Source organism: Oncorhynchus mykiss, chromosome 5, assembly GCF_057628025.1.
Source record: "Oncorhynchus mykiss isolate SJ-2025 chromosome 5, ASM5762802v1, whole genome shotgun sequence".
NCBI lineage: Eukaryota > Metazoa > Chordata > Actinopteri > Salmoniformes > Salmonidae > Oncorhynchus > Oncorhynchus mykiss.
In genome coordinates, this window is record NC_143026.1 from 40,951,584 (window position 1) to 40,977,254 (window position 25,671).

The following is a 25,671-nucleotide window of genomic DNA, read 5'->3' on the forward strand; positions in this document are numbered from 1 at the left end:
TACATCACTAGTGGCTAGCGACATCTAGTGTTCGATGAGTATATTGACTAAAACAACTGTTCTGAGAGATGAATTGTCTTGTTGAACCAGAAGTGAAGAAAATCAGCGAAGGGACGGTGACACAGCAGGTTAGGTATGTAGGTGCGGTATGTCTAATAGCATGTCCCCCCCCTATGCATAAAAACGAGTTTACACATGCAAAATGTCCAAACAGCCTTAACAGCGTGCACGAAGGTACATTTTCAAGACACTTGACCAATAATATGTTGGTATTGAAAGAAAACCAGTGTGTGTGTGCGGCCTACAAGCAAACAGCTGTGTCCTGTGTCCCATAAGTGTATGTCCCATAGTGTGTGTCCCATAAGTGTGTGCCGGCATAACAATAATACTACACTACCCACAACACCATGCGTTAGACAGACACAGCCATGTTGTAGGAAATCCGTTTGTGGTGGATTACAGTAATCCGACAGCAGAGTCTGGACGATACATTTGATCACGACCAAAACCCAAACCGAGAGGCCTGGACCAAATGAGGTACAGCCAAGAACAAACAGATGAAATTAAGACATGAACTGATGCGCGGTGTGTAAACCTGAGCAAAGTGACAGTGAGATTGGCTGGAAATCGTTTCCTGGACTGGAGCGGTCGATTCATCTGACAGAAATTGACAGCAGCTGGCTAGCTAACGTTACCTCCGCAGCGCAGGGCAGAGAGACAAGGCAGGAAAAAAGCTTTCATTTAGTGGTTAAAGTGATCTTCCCCTTTCCCTCCCCCTCACATCTATAGCTAGCTAACTAATTTACGCTCCTGCCTAGTTGATCTGCACTGCCCTAGTCTACAAGCCCGCTGCCGTAGAGGAAGGCTGCGGATCCAGAGGTGCTGTTCCAGCTAGCTAGCTAGCAGCACGGCTAGCTCATTTTACCAGCTAGCCTGCTAGCTACACCGAGGAATTCACACCATTAGCTAGCTGTTTCCTGCTGGGGAAGACACGCCGAGATGTCGGTGACGAAAGACCAAACGCCAACCAAACTGTCCACCACCGAGCGGCCCATTAAAGGTATACAGTCGTATCTCTATTAATTCAGCAAGTGGTTGCAGAGAATTTAACGTTAGCTAGCTAGTTACACGATTATTACAGCTAGTTAGTTAACTAGCAATCAAGCTAACTAGCTAGTTAGGTCATTGTTGTTCACCGTTTGGCGCAAGTGGGATAATATGGCATCTCTTTATTTCCTAGCATCCCTTGCTAGCTTGTTAGCCTGCAGTACTAGTAGGAGGACATGACATGTCATGATAGAATGTCAAGTAGCTAGCTAGTAAATATTTGACACCGTCAATCTTGGACTAACAAACTAGGTAGTCAACTGTTTTTGAGCCTCCTAGTCCTAGCTTGATTCTATTTTTGTTGAATCTGACTGAACTGAAATAAATGTGTGTGTGTCTGTTTGATGTATGTCTGGTTCAGAAGACCTGTGTGTGTGTGTGTGTGTGTGTGTGTGTGAGAGAGAGAGAGAAAAAGAGAGGGTGTGTGTGTGAGGGTCTACACACACACACACACACACACACACACACGGTTCCTGCGGCATATGCTGAATGACTGTCAGTGGATTGAGTGCCATAGAGCGGGTCTTTTTGATTTACAGCCTGGGTGGCCTATTAGGAGGGGGGGATTTGCTTTGCTACCAAATTGCAACATTTGCTTTTGAAGAATCTGCTTCTATTTGTAATGGACTTGAATGGTACAGCATGCAGATGGCAGGCCTAACAGTGCATAGCTACTGCTCTGTCTCAACTGTGTAGCCTGATCTAACCCTGATCTATATTATGAAAATAACAACAGGACTCATGGACTTTGGGTTTGGCCACAGGGATTGACGAGGAGTAAGTAGTGACCTCTGGCTTTATGACAATGTACTTCGTTGTGGCCCCAAAAAGAGAGAGTGTGAGTGAGTGATAGGCTCAGTGGGTAAGTGGTGCTTAGGAGCATGAAGATGATGTCATTATACCTGCATCTCTCTGACGCTGCCAGGCTAACTATCATCCTACAGAAAGCACTAGGCTATATACGATCACATTGCTTGCCCTCACACACTCATACATAGGTCTATAGCATGACTCTGACATGACCACTGACCTCCCTGGCTGTGACTGACCAAGATGCTCCCCCCTCCCTCCACCGCTCAGACTGTTCTACCTCCATTCTTGCTTCTTGCTCCATTATCTTTTGATTTTGTTGTATTTCATCTTATTAATTGAAATGTTTTTCTTGTATGTGTTAGTGTACTCTAATTCAGCTTGTAGCTGGCATAGTACACATTCAATTACATTTCAAAAATATTCTTTAAATTATATACACACACGATGTAACTTGTGTAAATCCAAATCTGCTTAATCTGATGTTACCTGTAGTTTTAAATGTATTTTTTATAGCATTTAAAATCAAATAGAAAGTTGGCAGAACACATCTCTCATGCTAATATTTTGATTAGTGGCGGACCGTTTTTTTTGTCAAAAAAAATGCGGCCTATGCCTTTAAATGTTTCTAGTGCGACGCGAGCATGTTTTTTAAAAGAATTGCCTGCGATCAATAATCCGTTTTTGGTCAGGTGTGTGTGTGTGTGGGCGCCTGTGTGAGTGGGTTGTCAATGCTCTGTGAGGGTTGACGTTTTGACCTTTTGGCTTATTTACCGATGGTAACCTGATCAGGCCAGCCAGCTGCATCACTCTGCCTGTGTAACGACTATGTCACACATGCATGTATGGATATGGGCCCTGATGCAGGTCCCAGGGAAGAACTCTATGGATATGGGCCCGGGACTAGAATGTGTTTAGTGTGGAGTCACTCTGGATAAGATGAACCAGTATTCAGTGAATGGGTTAGATATGATGAACTAGTTTAGTGTGACATGATTGGCTCAGTCTGTCTGTGTGACCTGCTTCTGTTTTGAAGTTTTACACTAACTAGATCACTCGGCCGAGAAAGCCAATCGAGATATAGCTATTTTCATAGCGGAAATTATGGATGCAATACCTGGCGCCACGCCGACGATAACATAAAAGACCGGGTTCTAATGAATGAATGGTAGATTAATAATGTGGCTAGGACTTAACATTTAATATAGCCTGGAGACAGACAGAAGAGAGAGAGACACAGATAGAGATGGTTATTTGCCAGTCAAACCTGCTCTTCCTGATAGAAGTAACTAGTCCTAATGCAAATGTGACGCTCTATTCTTACCCACTCACTCAGCCATGCAGTACACCCATAAACGCTCTCTGTCTTTCTCTAGAGCCAACACCTCTTTGTGAAAGGATGGGCACCCTGAGGTCTCCAGAGGGTGTGTCCTGGGGTTCAATTGACCAATAGATACATTAGGGGGTGGGTCCTGGGGTTCAATTGACCAATAGATACATTAGGGGGTGGGTCCTGGGTTTCAATTGACCAATAGATGCTAGAGGGTGTTTAATGCACCAATTATTTACAGCGGTTAGTGTTGGTAGTAGAGGTCGACCGATTATGATTTTTCAATGCCGATAATGATTATTGGAGGACCAAAAAAAGCCGATACCGATTACTCGAGCCAGACGGCCCAAGCGGTTGCATATACCCTGACTCTGCTTGCACTGATCGCAAGAGAAGTGACACAATTTCCCTAGTTAATATTGCCTGCTAACATGAATTTATTTTAACTAAATATACAGATTTAAAAATACATGCTACTGTCTATTGATTTTAAGAAAGGCATTGATGTTTATGGTTAGGTACATTTGTGCAAAGATTGTGCTTTTATCGGCAATGCGCTTTTGTTAAATCATCACCTGTTTGGCGAAGTTGAAGTAGGCTGTGATTCAATGATAAATTAACAGGCACCGCATTGATTACAGTTAAAGTCGGAAGTTTACATACACTTAGGTTGGGGTCATTAAAACTTGTTTTTCAACCACTCCACAAATTTCTTTTTAACAAACTATAGTTTTGGCAAGTCGGTTAGGACATCTAATTTTTCCAACAATTGTTTACAGACAGTTTATTTCACTTATAATTCACGGTATCACAATTCCAGTGGGTCTGAAGTTTACATAGACTTAGTTGACTGTGCCTTTAAACAGCTTGGAAAATTCCAGAAAATGTCATGGCTTTAGAAGCTTCTGATAGGCTAATTGACATCATTTGAGTCAATTGGACATGTACCTGTGGATGTATTTCAAGGCCTACCTTCAAATTCAGTGCCTCTTTGCTTGACATCATGGGAAAATCAAAAGAAATCAGTCAAGACCTCATAAACAAAATTGTAGGCCTCCACAAGTCTGGTTCATCCTTGGGAGCAATTTCCAAACGCCTGAAGGTACCACGTTCATCTGTACAAACAATAGTATGCAAGTATAAACACCATGGAACCACGCAGTCGTCATACCACTCAGGATGGAGACGCGTTCTGTCTCCTAGAGATGAATGTACTTTGGTGCGAAAAGTGCAAATCAATCCCAGAACAACAGCAAACGACCTTGTGAAAATGCTGGAGGAAACAGGTACACAAGTATCTATATCCACAGTAAAATGAGTCCTATATCGACATAACCTGAAAGTCCGCTCAGCGAGGAAGAAGCCACTGCTCCAAAACCACGATAAAAAAGCCAGACTACAGTTTGCATCTGCAGATGGGGACAAAGATCATACTTTTTTGAGAAATGTCCTCTGGTCTGATGAAACAAAAATAGAACTGTGGGGCCATAATGACCATTGATTGATATGTTTGGAGAAAAAAAGGGGGGGGGGGGGGGGGCTTGCAAGCCGAAGAACACCATCCCAACCGTGAAGCACAGGGGTGGCAGCATCATGTTGTGGGGGTGCTTTGCTGCAGGAGGGACTGGTGCACTTCACAAAATAGATGGCATCATGAGACAGGAAAATTCTGTAGATATTTTGAAGCAACATCTCAAGACATCAGTCAGGAAGTTAAAGCTCAGTCGCAAATGGGTCTTCCAAATGGACAATGACCCCAAACATACTTCCAAAGTTGTGGCAAAATGGCTTAAGGACATCACAGTCAAGGTATTGGAGTGGCCATCAAAGCCTTGACCTCATCCTATAGAAAATTTGTGGGCAGAACTGAAAAAGCGTGTGCAAGCAAGGAGGCCTACAAACCTGACTCAGTTACACCAGCTCTGTCAGTAGGAATGGGCCAAATTTCACCCAACTTATTGTGGGAAGCTTGTGGAAGGCTACCCAAAACGTTTGACCCAAGTGGAACAATTTAAAGGCAATGCTACTGAATACTAATTGAGTGTATGTAAACTACTGACCCACTGGGAATGTGATCTGAAATAGTCTGAAAGTCTGAAATAAATCATTCTCTCTACTATTATTCTGACATTTCACATTCTTAAAATAAAGTGGTGATCCAAACTGACCTAAGACCGGGAATTTTTACTATGATTAAATGTCAGGATTTGTGAAAAACTGAGTTTAAATATATTTGGATAAGGTGTATGTAAACTGCCAACTTCAACTGTATATGCAATGCAGGACAAGCTAGTTAACCTAGTAATATCATCAACCATGTATAGTTAACTAGTGAATATGTGAAGATTGATTGTTTTTTGTAAGAAATTTAATGCTAGCAACTTACCTTGGCTCCTTGCAGCCACAAGGTCCCTTTGACTCTGCACTCGCGTTACAGGTGGTCTGCCATGCAGTTTCCTTGTGGATTGCAATGTAATCGGCCATAATCGGCACCCAAAAAGTCTGATTTACCAAGTTGTTATGAAAACTTAAAATCGGCCCTAATTAATCGGCCATGCCGATTAACCTCTAGTTAGTAGTGTGTATTCCGTTAATCCAGGCTGCATCACATCCGGCCGTGATTGGGACTCCCATAGGGCAGCGCACAATTAGCCCAGCATTGGCCGGGGTAGGCCGTCATTGTAAATAAGAATTTGTTCTTAACTGACTTGCCTAGTTAAATAAAATAAAAAAATGACAAATGTTGTTTTTATTGTGTTGTAGCGGTGCCCTACCCCCCTGGTTCCAGGCTGACTGTAAAGGACCTGTATGTAGATGGGAAGCCCAGTGTTGAGGTACTGAAGAGCCATCTGGTTAAGGAGGGCCGCCTTGAGGAGGAAGCAGCTCTACGCATCATCACTGATGGAGCCAACATCCTGCGACAAGAGAAATGCATGCTGGAGGTGGAAGCACCTATTACAGGTAACCTCTGACCTCTAATTAACCCCTAACATATTCCGACAGACGGACCTCTAACGTGTGTGTGTGTTGCAGTGTGTGGGGATGTCCATGGCCAGTTCTTTGACCTGATGAAGCTGTTTGAGGTGGGCGGCTCGCCCAACAGCACCCGCTATCTGTTCCTGGGGGACTATGTCGATCGAGGGTACTTCAGCATCGAGGTCAGTGTGTGTTTCAGCATCTGCTGTTTCATCTGACATTTGGAGTCATGGCCTGTTACACAGCCTTGAGTCGCAGGGCTTAGGAGCACATCTTTAAATAGATAGGAAGCACACTACCCAGTACCACCGCCCTCCCCCACACAGACAAACAGAAACGCACACTACCCTCCCTAACCCAACACACACTGTTGGGTTTAAAAATATTGTGGGAAGGCTGTGAATAGCATGTATTCCAATGAATTAAAGAGATTCTCCGGTACTTTTGTAGTTGTGAAAGTAGCGCTGTAGAGCCAGTAGTTGTGAAAGTAGCGCTTTAGAGACAAGTGGTCCCTGAAATTTCCGTACTACGTCACATAGTGTATGTGAAGATATGTGCCCCACGTCATTGCTTTCTTTCTTTCTGCTGTGTGTGTGTCTTGCTAGCCCTTAATCAAATGGCAAGGAACTGAATCTCATTGTCTTGAACTTGATTTGCTAGGTGGCTGGCGCATGGGAGGAACTGTGAGAGAAGTTGGCCTTTATCCTAGCTGTGGTGATCATAGCTAACGGTAGCATCATGATAGGAATCGTAGCTAACGCTAGCATCATGATAGGAATCGTAGCTATTGCTAGCATCATGATAGGAATTGTAGCTAACGCTAGCATCATGATAGGAATCGTAGCTAACGCTAGCATCATGATAGGAAACGTAGCCAACGCTAGCGTCATGATAGGAATCGTAGCCAACGCTAGCGTCATGATAGGAATTGTAGCCAACGCTAGCTTCATGATAGGAATCGTTGCCAACGTTCGCGCCATGATAGGAATCGTAGCCAACGTTAGCGTCATGGTAGGAATCGTAGCCAACGTTAGCGTCATGGTAGGAATCGTAGCCAATGTTAGCTTCATGGTAGGAATCGTAGCCAACGTTAGCGTCATGGTAGGAATCGTAGCCAACGTTAGCGTCATGGTAGGAATCGTAGCCAACGTTAGCGTCATGGTAGGAATTGTAGCCAACGTTAGCGTCATGGTAGGAATCGTAGCCAACGTTAGCGTCATGGTAGGAATCGTAGCCAACGTTAGCGTCATGGTAGGAATCGTAGCCAACGTTAGCGTCTTGGTAGGAATTGTAGCTAGCTATCGTTAGCGTCTTAGCTATGATTCTTATTATGATACTAACGTTAGCATCATGAGAGGGATCTCACACACACTCTTTCTATCTTCAGTGCGTGTTGTTCCTGTGGACTCTGAAGATCAACCATCCCACCACTCTGTTCCTACTCAGAGGAAACCATGAGTGCCGACATCTCACAGAGTACTTCACCTTTAAACAAGAGTGTGAGTGGTCCTTGTGTATTTAGTGTGAGTGGCCCTTGTGTATTTAGTGTGTGCGCCTGTGGGTGTGCCTGTGTGTGGGTGGGTGCATGGGTGTAATAGTAATAATGTCCTCTTTGTTGTGTTCTAGGTAAGATAAAGTACTCTGAGCGTGTGTATGATGCGTGTATGGAGGCGTTTGACTGCCTTCCCTTGGCTGCGCTCCTCAACCAGCAGTTCCTATGTGTCCACGGAGGCCTGAGCCCTGAAATCACCTGCCTGGATGACATACGCAAGGTATGACCCCTGACCTCTATCCCCTGACCTGCTCTGGGTTAACTTAATCATTTGAATTGGTTTAGCTGGCTATGTTAAGTGTTTTGACTGGTCTAATGAGTTATTTAACTGTGTTTTAATTGGGAAACCCTGTAGATCAACTTTGTTTAACTCTTGTGTTGACCAGCTGGATCGGTTTAAGGAGCCCCCTGCATTCGGACCCATGTGTGACCTGCTGTGGTCAGACCCTGGAGAAGACTACGGCTCTGAGAAGACCCAGGAACACTTTGCTCATAACTCTGTTAGAGGCTGCTCCTACTTCTACAGTTACCCAGCAGTATGTGACTTTCTGATGAACAATAATCTGCTGTCAGTAATAAGAGCACATGAAGCCCAAGACGCTGGGTGAGTATTATCCATAATATGACGCATTAATAATAATAATATTAGTAGTAGTATAATACTGTTTCGCGATATTAACAGTGTATTTCCTGTTTAATGTGTATTTCAGGTATAGAATGTACAGGAAAAGCCAGACGACAGGTTTTCCTTCTCTGATCACGATCTTCTCTGCTCCGAATTACCTGGACGTGTACAACAACAAAGGTAAAGAAATGACCAAGGCCACACTCCATTTCAAACCATGACAACAGGGAAGAAACCATGACGACAGGATAGAAACCATGGCAACACAGGGTAGATAGATTATGTATATATGTGTGTGTGTCCTTGTAGCGGCGGTGCTGAAGTATGAGAACAACGTGATGAACATCAGGCAGTTCAACTGCTCCCCCCACCCCTACTGGCTGCCCAACTTCATGGATGTCTTCACCTGGTCTCTGCCCTTTGTAGGCGAGAAAGGTGAGTGTGTGTGATAACTTTGGGCTCCATGTTACCTTTGCAAAACTGACCTGTGAGATAACGTTGTGTGTTCGTGTGGTAACCCTGTGTGTGTGTGTTCCTACAGTGACAGAGATGCTGGTTAACGTGCTCAACATCTGCTCTGACGACGAGCTCATGTCTGAAGGAGACGACACCTGCGAGGGTAAAAAAAAAACACGCCCTGTTAAGAACTCTTTTTATTTTTTAAAATATGTTTTTATATATATTGACTTTCAATGTAAGCAAATGATGAGAAGAGGCTGAAATAGCAGCATTTTGTTTCTTCAAGGAGGAACTGAAACTTAAGGAAGTGAAGTTGTTTTTGACTGAAGTGCGTTATTGCTCATCACAGAGCAACGGTAGATGTGAAGGTAAATAGACAGACCTAAAGGGTTGTTAGAACAAAGATCTGTATATAATGACTAGGGATGGGGGTTTGAAATAATTTCACTATTGGAATAGTGTCATGCATTTTTTTTGCCGGATATTCGAAATACATGTGACTCTTCTAACCTGAGCACTGCTGCGTGAGGGATAAAGGCTGCCGCGCTATTGCTGCAGCTGCAGATGGGCCGGTTTGTAATTTATGAGATGGGAACGAGCAGACAGGGGAAGAGAGAGCAACTCTACTACAGCCTAGACTATCTCACTTGTAGCAGCCACAATGTTATTTATGATCCCATATAACAGTGCCTGTCTTGACTGGAGTAGCCTAGCTAGAGAAGCTAGCTCCACTAGTCAGCTAGTTGAGGCCACATGCTGCACTTTCTCCCAAACCCCCATTCAGATAAAACAACCGCCTACCTGTTGGTTGCCTACCTGTTGGTTGCCCTACTCCTTCTCATTTCTGTAACTTTTAATTCTGTAATTTCATCCATTTTGCATTGCTTTAGTAAACTCTCACTCCACTTGCTACACGCTGAGCCTCTTTGCCCCCTTGATTGGCCAACAAAAACAGCAAGTTACACACATGAAGGCTACCGGTCATCTGTCAGTATTTGTATGGGGCGCACCGTGCACATTGTAAAAACTAAATTGAAAAGTTGGTTGTTTTATGAAATGAATCATTTGAAAATCATGGTATATTCTTGTATGCAACTATGTCACATGAATATTAAATTTTTTTAAAATTAGAAAAAGCCTTTTCAGTTATAAAATAGGCCTATCATTGTTTTCTCGATAAAATGTATACTCTCACAAGTATTCGAATAATAGCATCCGTTAAAATATTCAAAGAACCGTACACATCCCTAAAATTGACGCGATGCTCATCTGCCGCCCTTGAGTCCTTGTCTCAAAGGCAGGAAGGCAGGCGACAAGCTTAGGTGCAAGATAAGCCCATACACACGCTTTGGGGTATTTATGGACAGATTTTGGCAAAAGTGAAACCTCTTGCGTCGCCTCTTCCTCTGGTTAAAAGCATCAATTATAAGTTTGAGACTGAAGGCCTGCTTTTAAAGAGCAACTGCCCCTAAAAACCAACTTCTCATTTAGAAAATTGCCTATGTGGCGTTAATATTAGTCAGAATGAGTCAGAAATATTTATTCTACTCTCAAAATGTACTATTAAGTGTAAATAAGAACATTTTGGTCTTAAAGTCCGTCTCATCCAAAACAGAGTGTTGTGTGATTTGTGGACGAGACAGTATCACAACGTGAATGAAAGTGGGGTTTGTTTAAAATCAAACCATATGCCCCCAGCTGGCTGCACACAAGTAATTATCAATCCGGAGTGCAGCTGCACGCCACCGTATCGTAATGCCTGTGGTAAATTTAGCCTAGGGACCATCGGTAAATTATGATTTATAAACCTCAAACCACTATTTTTTTGAAAATCATGTACACATTTTGAAAACATTTAATGATAACTAAAAGGTGTGCCAGCATGAAAATATGGACTCATTTACATTGTGTAATCTTTTGACAAACACAAACTAGCCCCGGAGATATAGTGCCTTCAGAAAGTATTCATACCCCTTGACTTATTTCACATTTTGTTGTTTGATAGTCTGAATTCAATTTTTTTTTTTTTCATAAAAAAAAAAAAAAATCTCACCCATTTTACACAATCGTCACATACAGTTGAAGTCGGAAATTTACGTACACTTAGGTTGGAGTCATTTGAAAGTCGTTTTTCAACCACTCCACAAATTTCTTGTTAACAAACTATAGTTTTGGCAAGTCGGTTAGGACATTTACTTTGTGCATGACACAAGTAATTATTTAGATTATTTCACTTATAATTCATTGTATCACAATTCGAGTAGGTCAGAAGTATACAATACACTAAGTTGACTGTGCCTTTAAACAGCTTGGAAAATTCCAGAAAATTATGTCATGACTTTAGAAGCTTCTGATAGGCTAATTGACATCATTTGAGTCAATTGGAGGTGTACCTGTGGATGTATTTCAAGGCATACCTTCAAACTCAGTGCCTCTTTGCTTGACATCATGAGAAAATCAAAAGAAATCAGCCAAGACCTCAGAAACTAAATTGTAGACCTCCACGAGTCTGGTTCATCCTTGGGAGCAATTTCCAAACGCCTGAAGGTACCACGTTCATCTGTACAAACAATAGTATGCAAGTATAAACACCATGGGACCACGCAGCCGTCATACCGCTCAGGAAGGAGACGCCCATACTGTGCAAATCAATCCCAGAACAACAGCAAAGGACCTTGTGACGATGCTGGAGGAAACCGGTACAAAAGTATCTACGTATATCCACAGTAAAACGAGTCCTATATCGACACAACCTGAATGGCCGCTCAGCGAGGAAGAAGCCATTGCTCCAAAACCACCATAAAAAAGCCAGACTACGGTTTGTAACTGCACATGCGGACAAAGATCGTACCTTTTGGAGAAATGTCCTCTGGTCTGATGAACCAAAAATATAACTTTTGGCCATAATGACCATTGTTATGTTTGTAGGAAAAAGGTGGAGGCTTGCAAGCCGAAGAATACCATCCCAACCGTGAAGCACGGGGGTGGCAGCATCATGTTGTGGGGGTGCTTTGCTGCAGGAGGGACTGGTGCACTTCACAAAATAGATGGTGTCATGAGGGAGGACAATTACGTGGTTATATTGAAGGAACATCTCAAGACATCAGTCAGGAAGTTAAAGCTTGGTCGCAAATGGGTCTTCCAAATGGATAATGACCCCAAGCATACTTCCAAAGTTGTGGCAAAATGGCTTAAGGACAACAAAGTCAAGGTATTGGAGTGGCCATCACAAAGCCCTGACCTCAACCCTACAGAAAAGTTTTGGGCAGAACTGAAAAAGCGTGTGCAAGCAAGGAGGCCTACAAACCTGACTCAGTTACACCAGCTCTGTCAGTAGGAATGGGCCAAAATTCACCCAACTTATTGAGGGAAGCTTGTGGAATGCTACCCAAAACGTTAAACAATTTAAAGGCAATGCTACCAAATACTAATTGAGTGTATGTAAACTTCTGACCCACTGGGAATGTGATGAAAGAATTCAAACCTGAAATAAATCATTCTCTCTACTATTATTCTGACATTTCACATTCTTAAAATAAAGTGGCGATCCTAACTGACCTAAGACATGGAATTTTTACTAGGATTAAATGTCAGGAATTGTGAAAAACTGAGTTGAAATGTATTTCGCTGAGGTGTATGTAAACTTCTGACTTCAACTGTTTTTCCAAGTAGATATAAGTCAAAACTGTAACTTGGCCACTCACTTTCTCCATTCACTTTCTTCTTGGTAAGCAACTCCAGTGTAGATTTGGCCTTGTGTTTTAGGTTGTAGTCCTGCTGAAAGGTTCATTTATCTCCCAGTGTCTGGTGGAAAGCAGACTGAAACAGGGTTTCAGTATTTGTATTTATTATGGATTTGCATTAGCCAAGGCAGCAGCTACTAGTCCTGGGGTACAGCAATATTAAGGCAGTCATATACAATTTTTAAAACATTACAATACATGACGCAACATATTTCACAACACATTAAGTGTAAGCCCTCAGGCCACTCCTCTACTACCTCATATCTACAACACAAAATCCACGTGTGCGTGTGTCTTCACAGTCCCTGCTGTTCCGTAAGGTGTATTTTTATCTGTTTTTTTTTATTTATCAAATTTTACTGCTTGCATGAGTTATTTGATGTGGAATAGAGTTCCATTTAGTCATGGCTCTATGTAGTACTGTGCGCCTCTGGTAGCATGTCTTGTGGTGTATGCATGGGTGGCCATGCTAGTAGTTTAAATAGACAGCTTGGTGAATTCAACATGTCAATACCTCTCTCAAATACAAGTAATGATGAAGTCAATCTCTCCTCTACTTTGAGCCAAGAGAGATTGACGTGCATATCATTAATGTTAGCTCTCTGTGTACATTTAAGGGCCAGCCCTGCTCCCCTTGGCCAGTTGTAATTTTCCTAAATCCCTCTTTGTGGCACCTGACCACACAACTGGACATTAATCCAGGTGCGACAAAACTAGGGCCTGTAAGACCTGCCTTGTAGATAGCGTTGTTAGGAAGGCAGAGCAGTGCTTTATTGTGGGAAGACCTCTCCCCATCTTAACTACTGTTGCATCAATGTATTTTGATCATGAGTTTACATTCCAGGGTTATTCCAAGCAGTTTAGTCTCCTCAGCTTGCTCAATTTCCACATTATTCATTGCAAGTGAATGATTTGTCCCGAATGATTTGTCCCAAATACAATGCTTCTTGTTTTGAAATATTTAGGACTTATTTTTTACCACCCATTCTGAAACTGACTGCATCTATAAGTGTTGCAGGGGTTTCACTTGCTGTGGTAGCTAATGTGTCTAGTGTTGAGTCATTAGGATACATAGACACACATGCTTTACTCAGAGCCAGTGGCAGGTCATTAGTAAAGATTGAAAAAAGTAAGAGGCATAGACAGCTGCCCAGGGGAATGCCTGACTCTACCTGGATTATGTTGGAGAGGCTTCCATTAAAGAACACCCTCTGTGGTCTGTTAGACAATTCACAATAAAGCAGGGGATGTAAAGCCAAAAACACAAGTTTTTCCAGCAGCAGATTATGATCGATAATGTCAAAAGCTGCACTAAAGTCTAACAAAACAGCTCCCACAGTCTTTTTATTATCAATTTCTCTCAGCCAATCATCAGTCACTTATATAAGTGTTGAATGCCCTTACCTGCTTCCCTCCAGGCCTGTAGGCACACACATTCCAGTAGGCTTAGATTGAAGAGATTGCAACTAAAATTGTATCAAATTTTTTGTCATATGCTCTGAATGCAACAGGTGACCTTAAAGTGAAATGCTAAATAGGGGTGGCAATATCGTCCGCTATCATCCTCAGTCATTTTCTATCTGAGTTGTCAGACCTTGCTTGTTATTTTTTTCACCTCTTCCACACTTACTTTACGGAATTAAAAATTACAATGCTTATCTTTCATACTTTGGTCAGTTATGCATGGATGTGTAGGTTCAGAATATGTTATTGGCATGTCATGCCTAAGTTTCCTAACCTTGCCAATGAAAAAATAATGAAAGTAGTTTGCAATATTAGTGGGTTTTGTGATGAATGATTCAATGAATGATGGAGCAGAGTTTGCCTTTTTGGCCAAAATTTAATTGAAGGTGCTCCACAGCTTTTTTTTTTACTATCATTCTTTATATAATTTATCTTTGTTTCATAGTACAGTTTCTTCTTCTTTCTGTTCGGTTTTGTCACATGATTTCTCAATGTACAGTGTGTTTGCCAATCGGCTGTGCAGCCAGATCTATTTGTCATTCCCTTTGCCTCATCCATCTCAACCCTACAATTTTTAAATTCCACATCAATCCACACTGATTCAAATGTTTTTACATTAATTCTCTTAATAGGTGCATGCTTATTTAGTAACTGGAATAAGCAATTTCATAATTGTGTGAAGTGCAGCGTCTGGTTGCTCCTCATTATCCAGGCTGCATCACAATCGGCCGTGATTGGGAGTCCCATAGGGCTGCGCACAATTGGCCCAGCGTCATCCTGGCTTGGCCAGTGTAGGCCGTCATTGTAAATAAGACTGACTTGCCTAGTTAAATAAACGTTAAATAAAATGACACACCACATTTTCAACATAGGAATCACTAGAAAACATCTTGTAAAACGTCTTGTATCTTATACACACTATATTAGGCCCAGCCTTTGGAACTTTGGTTTTCCTGGGTATGGCTGCTATAATATGATCACTACATCCTGTTGGATTTGGATACTGCTTTAGAGCAGATTTCTGCAGCATTGGTAAAGATATGATCAATACATGTTTAGGATTTCATTCCTGTGCTGTTTGTAACTACCCTGGTAGGTTGACTGAACCATGTTGCAGGCATTGGTTACAGTTTGAAGCTTTTTCTTGAGTGGGCAGCTTGATGAAAGCCAGTCAATATGTAGGTCACCCAGAAAATATACCGCTGTTGATATCACATACATTATCAAACATTTCACGCATTATCCAGATACTGACTGTGTGCACTTGGTGGTCTATAGCAGCTTCCCACGAGAATGGGCTTTAGGGGAGGCAAATGAATCATCTGTAGCCATATTACATCAACAGCATTTCCTCTCTAAGCTTTACAGGAATATGACTGTGAACATACACGGCAACACCTCCACCATTTGGCATTCCTGTCTCTTCCGAAGATGTTGAAGCCATGTATTGCTACCGCTGTATCATCAAAAGACATTATCTAAGTGACTTTCAGAGATAGTCAGTATATGAATGTTATCGGTTACTCGCAAGTTCTTTTTAGCACTTTTTGGTGTTTCTTTTTTATTGCTTTACTTGACAAGCTTATTAGAGGTAGACATGACAGTGATATTTATGTTTGAGCTGATGATGCAGGGAGAGCTGCACACAGTGGACTTCCTTCTAAGGCAAACCGGCTCAGTGCTAGCAGTGTAACTCAGGTTCATAGGCCCATGATTACTGCATACAAAAGATGTAGGATTGGGAGGGGCATTCAGGGGAGTTAGAGGGACAGAAATGAGGTTACTTACATTATGACTGCCAACGCCCCTGGGACAATGTACATTTGCAGCAGCATTACGACAACTCGGCGACTCAAGGGTAGGGATTATCTGAGCTGGGCTTGGGTCACTGATAAATCATTTTCTCGAAGCAGCCTTTAAATGCATGGACAGGGTTAGGGCTGGGCGATATGGCCAAAATATCATATTGAGGCATTTCAACAACAAAGACATTACGATTTGCCTGTATTTTATGTTTTTAAATAGCCTAGGGACCATTGGTAAATTACATTTCCATACTGCCACGAAGGGATGCACGATATGGGCAAACAATCAAGGCCATATTTTTCAGCAAATGTTGCAATTGCAATTTGACTTGTGATTTAGAGGAAAACACTTGGGTGACCTGTTGTAATCATGGAAATAGAATGATTCATCTAATTATATAGGTAGAATATAATCGTGTGCACTTTTATACAGTGTTCGACATGATAACGAATTAAAATGCAAGGGAGGAGTTATTGTGGCAGGGTAGGATCCAAAGTGTTGAGAAGTGTTTCCTCGGGGATGCTATAATCTTTGGCTACATTTAATGTTTTCTCTTAGCTAGTTCATGTAGCTAACATATTAATTCTTTGCATATTCCTCTTTGATTTAGAAGGTACTGTTGCACAAACAACATGCTGATTTAGGTCTATATCACTGGTATTATCAGTCTGTATAGCTAATTATGTTTGCTCTGACTCAGTACATTTATTAGCTAGCCAGCCCGCCAGCCAGCTAAAACGATTTAGGCCCAACTTGCTAAGAAAAGACAAACTAGCTGTTTGCAGATGTAACAGACACAAACTACTAGTGAATTATGGAACGCTACTGGATTTATACTAAGTTGCAAAGTGAAAACAGCATTGTTGTCATCAACAATGACCTCATCTGGCTTAACTGGTGCCTCCAGAGATAAAACCTCTCTCATCGTCACTCAACGCCTAGGTTTACCTCCACTGTACTCACATCCTTCCATACCATTGTCTGTACATTATGCCCTGAATCTATGCTGCCACGCCCAGAAATCTGCTCCTTTTATTCTGTCCCAACGCACTAGACGACCAGTTCTTATAGCCTTTAGCTGTACCCTTATCTTACTCCTCCTCTGTTCCTCTGGTGATGTAGAGGTTAACCCAGGCATGTAGCCCCCAGTTCCACTCCTATTCCCCAGGCGCTATCATTTGTTGACTTCTGTAACCGTAAAAGCCTTGGTTTCATGCATGTTAACATCAGAAGCCTCCTCCCTAAGTTTCTATTATTCACTGCTTTAACACACTCCGCCAACCCTGATGTCGTAGCCATGTCTGAGCCCTGGCTTAGGAAGGCCACCAAAAATTCAGAAATGTCCATCTCCAACCACAACATTTTACGCCAAGATAGAACTGCCAAAGGGGGTGGAGTTGCAATCTACTGCAGAGAGAGCCTGCAGAGTTCTGTCATGCTATCCAGGTCTGTGCCCAAACAGTTCGAGCTTCTACTTTTGTGTCTACCTTTCCAGAAATAAGTCTTTTGTATCTACCTTTCCAGAAATAAGTCTCTCACTGTTGCCACTTGTTATAGACCCCCCTCAGCCCCCAGCTGTGCCCTGGACACCATCTATGAAAGTTATGACAACAGAACTATAGTGTTATTTTAGCCAAGTGTGTAATGCCAGCTGAATCTGTGCTTAGCTACATTGTGTTATTATTATTATTTTTTTATCCTCAAAAACTCCCCAGTCCTTAACGATTACAAGCATACCCAACATGATGCAGCCACCACTATGCTTGAATATATGGAGCGTGGTACTCCGTAATGTGTTTTGGATTTGCTGCAAAAATTACACTTTGTATTCAGGACAAAAAAGTCTAATGCTTTGACACATTTTTTGCAGTATTACTTTAGTGCCTTGTTGTAAACGATGTTGCAAGCTTTCCTTTCCTTTTTTTGACTGTCAATTAGGTTAGTGTTGTGGAGTAACTACATCCTCTGTTTTCTCCTATCACAGCCAGTAAACTGTTTTAATTCACTATTGGCCTCATGGTGAAATCCCTCCGGGATTTGAATTCCTCTCCGGCAACAGAGTTAGGAAGGACGCCTGTATCTTTGTAGTAACTACAGTTGAAGTCGGAAGTTTACATACACCTTAGCTAAATACATTTAAGCTCCGTTTTTGACCATTCCTGACATTTACTCCTTGTAAAAATTCCCTGTCTTAGGTCAGTTTGGATCACCACGCTATTTTAAGAATGTGAAATGTCAGAATAATAGTTGAGAATTATTTATTTCAGCTTTTATTTCTTTCATCACATTCCCAGTGGGTCAGAAGTTAACGCATTGAATTAGTATTTGGTACCATTGCCTTTTTAAATTGCTTAACTTGGGTCAAACGTTTTGGGTAGACTTCCACAAGCTTCCCTCTATAAGTTGGGTAAATGTTGGCCCATTCCTACTGACAGAGCTGGTGTAACTGAGTCAGGTTTTTAGGCCTCCTTGCTCGCACACGCTTTTTCAGTTCTGCCCACAAATTTTCTATAGGATTGAGGCCAGGGCTTTGTGATGGCCACTCCAATACCTTGACTGTGTTGTCCTTAAGCCATTTTGCAACAAATTTGGATGTATGCTTGGTGTCATTGTCCATTTGGAAGACCCTTTTGCGACCAAGCTTTAACTTCCTGACTGATGTCTTGAGATGTTGCTTCAATATATCCACATAATTTTCCTTCCTGATGAAGCCATCTATTTTGTGAAGTGAACCAGTCCCTCCTGGGGACCCCCACAACATGATGCTGCCACCCCTGTGCTTCACGGTTGGGATGGTGTTCTTCGGCTTGCAAGCCTCCCCCTTTTTTCTCCAAACAAACGATGGTCATTATGGCCAAGTAGTTCTATATTTGTTTCATCAGACCAGAGGACATTTCTCCAAGAAGTACGATCTTTGTGCCCATATGCAGTTGCAAACCGTAGTCTGGCTTTTTGATGGCAGTTTTGGAGCAGTGGCTTCTTCCTTGCTGAGCGGCCTTTCAGGTTATGTCGATATAGGACTCGTTTTACTGTGGATATAGTTACTTTTGTACCTGTTTCCTCCAGCATCTTCACAAGGTCCTTTTGCTGTTGTTCTGGGATTGATTTGCACTTTTCACACCAAAGTACATTAATCTCTAGGAAACAGAACCTGTCTCCTTCCTGAGCAATATGACGGCTGCGTGGTCCATGGTGTTTATACTTGCGTACTATTGTTTGTACAGATGAACGTGGTACCTTCAGGCATTTGTAAATTGCTCCCAAGGATGAACCAGACTTGTGGAGGTCTAAATTTTGGCTGATTCTTGGCTGATTTCTTCTGATTTTCCCATGATGTCAAGCAAAGAGGCACTGAGTTTGAAGGTACAGCCACAGGTACACCGCCAATTGACTCAAATGATTTCCAATTAGCCTATCAGATGCTTCTAAAGCCATGACATAGTTTTCTTGATTTTTCCAAGCTGTTTAAAGTCACAGTCAACTTGATGTATGTAAACTTCTGACCCACTGGAATTGTGATACAGTGAATTATAAGTGAAATAATCTGTCTGGAAACAATTGTTGGAAAAATTATTGTCATGCACAAAGTAAATGTCCTAACCGACTTGCGAAAACTATAGTTTGTTAACAAGAAATTTGTGGAGTGGTTGAAAAACGAGTTTTAATGACTCCAACCTAAGTGTATGTAAACTTCCAACTTCAACTGTAGGTGTATTGATCCAAAGTGTAATAACTTCACCATGCTCAAAGTGATATTCACTGTCTACTTTTTCTTATTTTTACCCATCTACGAATAGGTGCCCTTCTTTGCAAGGCATTGGCAAACCTCCCTGGTCTTTGCGGTTGAATCTGTGTTTGAAATTCACTGCTCGATTGAGGAACCTTACAGATAATTCTATGTGTGGGGTACAGAGATGAGGTAGTAATTCAAAAATCATGTTCAACACTATTATTGCACACAGAGTGAGTCCATGTAACATATTACATATCTTGTTAATCACATTTTGTGATTCCTGAACTTATTTAGGCTTGCCACAACAAAGGGGTTGAATACTTATTGACTCAAGACATTTTAGCAATTTTGAAAAACAATTCTACCTTGACATTATGGGGTATTGTGTGTAGGCCAGTGACAAAACATAAAAATGGAATCCAAGTCAAAACCACAACCTGGGGCGGCAGGGTAGCCTAGTGGTTAGAGCGTTGGACTAGTAACTGGAAGGTTGCAAGTTCAAATCCCCAAGCTGACAGGTGTCGTTCTGCCCCTGAACAGGCAGTTAACCCACTGTTCCTAGGCCATCATTGAAAATAAAAATTTGTTCTTAACTGACTTGCCTAGTTAAATGAAGGTAAAATAAATAAATAAATAAAAAGCGTGGCCAAATCACACTATTCAGTCTTAAATATCTGTTGTTGCACAATACCTTATCAAAGCTTCTATTGATGCCACATGCCAGCTGAGTATCAGCTGAGCTGTGTTTGTGCGGGTGCACGCATGTTCGACTTTAAAGGAGAGTCGAGACGGACTGATCTGCTGATCTAGCATCATAAATAACTACTCAATAATATTTATAGATCACAATTTACCCATGAGTTTTGATGCTCTTGAACACTGCCAGTGTGTGTCGTGATGTGCGTGACTATGATGGGTAGTTTTAGTTTCACCAGTCCCTTACCTCCCCCCCCCCTCTCTCTCTCCCCATTCCGCTCTCTGTCTCTCTCTCAGCTGGAACTTCTGCTGTGAGGAAGGAGGTGATCAGGAATAAGATCCGAGCGATCGGGAAGATGGCCCGCGTCTTTTCTGTACTCCGGTAAGTGTGTGTTTGTCTCTGTATGGTTTTATTGATGACGTAATCAACCTCTATAAAGGTTTTTAAAATTTTATTTTTACCTTTTATTTAACCAGGAAGGGCTCATTGAGATTTGAAATCTCTTTTTCAAGAGCTTCCGGGCCAAGATAGGCAGCACCAAGTCATTACACAATTACAGACAGACAACACGAAACACTACAAGTAATCTAGTAAAAACCATAGAATTCACAAGAGTATAACAAAATCATAAAACAGCAAATTAAAAAAACGGTGACAGGTCAGGGAATCAGTCTCAAGATCATTCATCAGTGATTTAAAAATACCAATCGGGACAAGTTCTTCCAGTTTAAAAGTATTTTCTAAGGCGTTCCAAGACGATGGCGCAGAGTACATAAAAGCCATTTTACTAAATTCAGTTCGGACATTTGGAACAGTTAGCAGGATAAAGTCCTGCGAACAAAGAGAGTACCCACCACATTTCTGAACAATAAAAATAGCCAAATAAAATGGTAGTAAACCCAAAATGGCTTTGTAAATAAAAGTATACCAGTGACAGCCTACGAGTGACTAGAGAAGGCCAGCCAACCCTGGTGCAGTGGTGCATAAGGGGTTTTCAGTTTAAAATAAATCTCAAAGTGCCATGGTAAAGGGTGTCAATTGATCTCAAACACTGAGCGGTAGCATTCATATATAAAATATCCCCATAGTCTAGTAAAGACATGAATGTAGCTGATACTAGCCCCCTGGCTTCAAAAGAAAAACAGGCCTTATTCCTAAAATCACAGCTTCAATTTTAAAAGAGGCCGTCATCAATTAAAATTCCAAGATATTTATATGAGGTTACAGTCTCAATCTCCTTGCCCTGACATGTAGTAATGGGTGAAAGGTTCTGAGATTTATTTCTTGCTTTAGAAAACACCATTAGTTTAGTTTAGTTTTGTCAGTATTGAGGATGAGCTTCAATTGACACAAGATATGTTGAACCGTATAAAAAGCAGTTTGCAAGTTCTGGAAAGCTTTTGTGAGAGACGAGGCACAACAATAAATAACAGTATCATCAGCATAAAAGTGAAGTTGCACATTTTTGCCTTAATTATTTATATAAATAGTGAATACGAGAGAACCAAGTACAGAGCCCTGGGGCACACCATTACAGACAGTATTGATGAAAGACCTGCATACAGATTATATCTGGCCTTGGTTAGGTTCAGCTTTCAATCCAATCTTTCTACGGTGCCTCCCTTGTAACAACCATGCTTTTGAATTTGAAAATGGAATTTGTGTGTGTTGACAGAGAGGAGAATGAGAGTGTGTTACAGCTGAAGGGGCTGACCCCGACTGGGGCCTTGCCTGTAGGAGTTCTGTCTGGAGGACGGCAGACCCTGGAGAGCGGTACGTATACACACCTAAACCTACACACAAACATACACCTACACTCTAACCTGAATTACTATGGCATCATGCTTTCTCTTTTGCCTGCACTCAAACCCACCAACAGACAAAATCTTCATCACCCCCCCCCCTCTCTCGTTCTCTCTGACTCACACACTCATACACCCACACTACTAAATCACTCTCTCCCTCTCTCTCCCAGAACGCACACTACCTCTCACTCACACACAGCAATCCCTAATCCACATTCTCCTTTAACCGACAAAAATATATTTAAACCTCGATCAAGCTCTTAAACCAAAAACATTCCTGCACTCCTTCTGCACTAACCACTGTGACTGGGTGTATGTGTGACTGTCACTGTAAATCCTAGTACTCCTGTGTCGGGGTTGAGAGGGGAGAGGGCAGGGGGAGGTTGGGGATGTGGTTGAATGATCATTGACTGACTGACTGGATTGATAACAAGTCACTGACTATAGATGTTTAACACTCTCTAAATGCATTGATAACATACACTGCATGGCCAGTATGTGGACACCTGCTCATCGAACATCTCATTCCATAATCATGGGCATTAATATGGAGTTGTTCCCCTTTTGCTGTTATAACAGCCTCCACTCTTCTGAAAGGCTTTCCACTAGATGTTGGAACATTGTTGTGGGGACTTTCTTCCATTCAGCCACAAGCGTTAGTGAGGTCGGACACTGATTGGGCGATTAGGGTTGGCTCGCTGTTGGTGTTCCAAATCATCAAAAAATGTGTTTGATGGGGTTGAGGTCGGGGCTCTGTGCAGCCCAGTCAAGTTCTTCCACACCGATCTCGACAAACCATTTCTGTATGGACCTCGCTTTGTGCCCGGGGGCATTGTCACGCTTAACAGGAAAGGGCCTTCCACAAAGTTGGAAGCACTGAATCGTATAGAATGTCATATGCTGTAGCGTTGAGATTTCCTGTCACTGGAAGGGGCCTAGCTTATTCCTCCTCCACCAACCTTTACAGTTGGCACTATGTATTGGGGCAGGTAGCGTTCTCCTGGCATCCGCTAAATCCAGATTCGTCCATCGGACTTCCAGATGGTGAAGCGTGATTCATCACTCCAGAAAATGTGTTTCACTGCTCAAGAGTCCAATGGCGGCAAGGTTTACACCACTCCAGCCGATACTTGGCATTGTGCATGGTGATCTTAGGCTTGTGTGCAGCTGCTCGGCCAAGGAACCCATTTCATGAAGCTTCCGGCGAACAGTTGTTGTGCTGATGTTGCTTCCAGAGGCCGTTTGGAACTTGGTAGTGTGTTTCAACCGAGGACAAGACCATTTTTACACGCTTCAGCACTCGGTGGTCCCGTTCTGTGTGTTTGTGTCACCTACCACTTTGTGTCTGAGCCGTTGTTGCTCCTAGACGTTTCCACTTCACAATAACAGCACTTACAGTTGACCAGGGCACAAATTTGACAAACTGACTTGTTGGAAAGGTGGCATCCTATGACGGTGCCATGTTGAAAGTCACTAAGCTCTTCAGTACGGGCCATTCTCCTGCCAATGTTTGTCTATGGGGATTGCATAGCTGTGTGCTCGAATTTATACACCTGTCAGCAAGGGGTGTGGCTGAAATAGCCGAATCTACTCATTTGGAGGTGTGTCCACATACTTTTGACCATGTAGTGTAACTCACTATAGATTATGTTTAACACTGAATGCATTGAAAACATAATTCACTGACTATATATGATGTTTAACACTCTGAAGGCATTGATTACTCACTGATCTGGTTCTGTTGGTAATGTTAACACTCTCTCTCTGTATGTTTTGGGCATGGCTCTACTACTCACGCTTACACAGCTACCGTAGAGGCAGAAGAGGCACGAGGTACGCAAGTCATTTGTCATCTCTTTCTCTCTCTCTTTCTCTCTCTCCCCTCCTCAAAGTTTGAGCTTATTGTTGTTTATGTACATATTACCAACTCTACCTTCAACCCATCAGAGACTAAGGGGGGGTTCTACTAAGATATATGGAATTGGTTATGTGATTTGAAATTTTAAGACTGTTGTGGAAATGTCCTCTATTTACCAAATCATGAGAGCAAACCACACACAAGTCAGAGTTGGTTATCACAAAGTCCATCTTTCTTTAATTATATGAGCTCTATCACAACCCTGTGACTCTCAGATCAATTCAGTGTCTATCAATGAATTCTCTGAGTCCATTACTCATTTCAACTGAGATCCTTTATAGCAAAGACACACATAGTGAGACAGCATAGGCATAATTTATCATTCAGCTTTGTCTCCTAAACTATGTTATTTTCTCAAACTCAGAACCATAAACAAATCCTCCATATCAACAGCCATGTATCAAATCAATCCTATCTTGACAAGATCACAGAGACACACTGACTGGCACACAGACATTGTGGAGCCGAGAGATACACGCTTGACCTCTCCCCTCTGTCCGGCCCAAGTAACTTAGTCTTGACATAGAACAGATACTGCAACCCCGCCACAGTATTATATAAAAATAACATTCTGATGAGAAGTAACTTACAAACATATGATGAATATAAAACATCTTACCTATGTTATCAACTAATTCTGATTATTCCCCAACAAGACCCCTTGAAGTAACCCCCAAAAATATGTAAAACGTTTTTTTATTAATTATTATTTTGGGCCTTACTGCTATTGGCCTATACAAAAACATTGAATAACAGATAGTTCCAAAAAAAAGATCAAGTTTGTTTTGAAGTGTCTCTCCTATATCGGAGCGATATTAGAAAGATCAGGAAGTGTTTTTTTTTTTGTTTTTTTATGTTTACATGAATTTAACCCCATATTTTTGGCATTAAATAGTCTCTATATATACTGTACTTCCATTCATTTTTGTCAACTGGTACCGGGGACCTACAGACGAATCTTGTGAGGCCAGTGGGTATCCCCGGGCAAAACAACCTACATGTACATGTTTGTGAGAGTCATCTTTGCACAGAGGGGTCGTATTAGTTTGTCGACCAAACGGTTCGGATCTTACAGACAGAAGTTGGCAGATCAGCTGTACCAACTTCAGCCGAGTCTGACACTTGTGGAGGTTGTAGAGCAAAATGGAGAACGCCATTGTGAGAGTCTCATCTTTCCATAATAGTTTGTAGGCCCATTCGGACGCTACAGAGGATTTTTTGAGAAGACCAATTTTCGGGATGTCTCATGGTCTGACAAACACTTTCACCTCAGATGCGGAAGTGCGACATGGGTAGATGCGGTGGATTGAGTTGCATCGATTAAAAAAAAAAAAAAACATTTAACGTCTCTAGCTTATTTATTATGCTAATTTGATTTCCCCGGGGGCGGGGACATCAACCTTAGGGGGTTTAAGGTATTTTTTTAACAGGGTTAAGTGCAGTTTTGTGGACAAAATGTTGCCCATTAGTCAGTATTGATCTACATAACCACCATGTAAACAGTGTTTCTATTTTTTTTTTGTTAGCTTAACTAGCAACACAAAATATCAGGCTATTGACCTTAAAGTATCAGACTGTTTATGCCAGTTTGCTCCCCTCCACTCCTTCCTTCTCTACCCTCCACTCCCTCGTTCTCTCCCCTGCAC

General features: G+C 41.9%; 1 protein-coding gene across 3 annotated transcripts in view; it reads left to right on the plus strand.

Annotated features, from left to right (window-relative positions):
• Positions 1–244: 244 nt before the first annotated feature.
• The window catches only part of ppp3ccb (protein phosphatase 3, catalytic subunit, gamma isozyme, b), a 28,717-nt gene continuing 3,290 nt past the window's right edge, over positions 245–25,671 (plus strand). Inside the window, exons 1-12 of one of the 3 annotated variants that reach the window (XM_021602865.3) lie at positions 245–1,060; positions 6,011–6,208; positions 6,281–6,405; positions 7,611–7,722; positions 7,850–7,995; positions 8,162–8,379; positions 8,486–8,580; positions 8,710–8,835; positions 8,942–9,019; positions 20,599–20,683; positions 21,978–22,075; positions 23,914–23,940. In XM_021602865.3, coding sequence (XP_021458540.1) covers positions 1,000–1,060; positions 6,011–6,208; positions 6,281–6,405; positions 7,611–7,722; positions 7,850–7,995; positions 8,162–8,379; positions 8,486–8,580; positions 8,710–8,835; positions 8,942–9,019; positions 20,599–20,683; positions 21,978–22,075; positions 23,914–23,940 — 1,369 coding nt within the window. In that variant the 5' untranslated portion in view covers positions 245–999. The remainder of the gene's footprint in view (positions 1,061–6,010; positions 6,209–6,280; positions 6,406–7,610; positions 7,723–7,849; positions 7,996–8,161; positions 8,380–8,485; positions 8,581–8,709; positions 8,836–8,941; positions 9,020–20,598; positions 20,684–21,977; positions 22,076–23,913; positions 23,941–25,671) is intronic. The other 2 variants (XM_021602866.3, XM_021602867.3) reach the window with 2 other exon arrangements.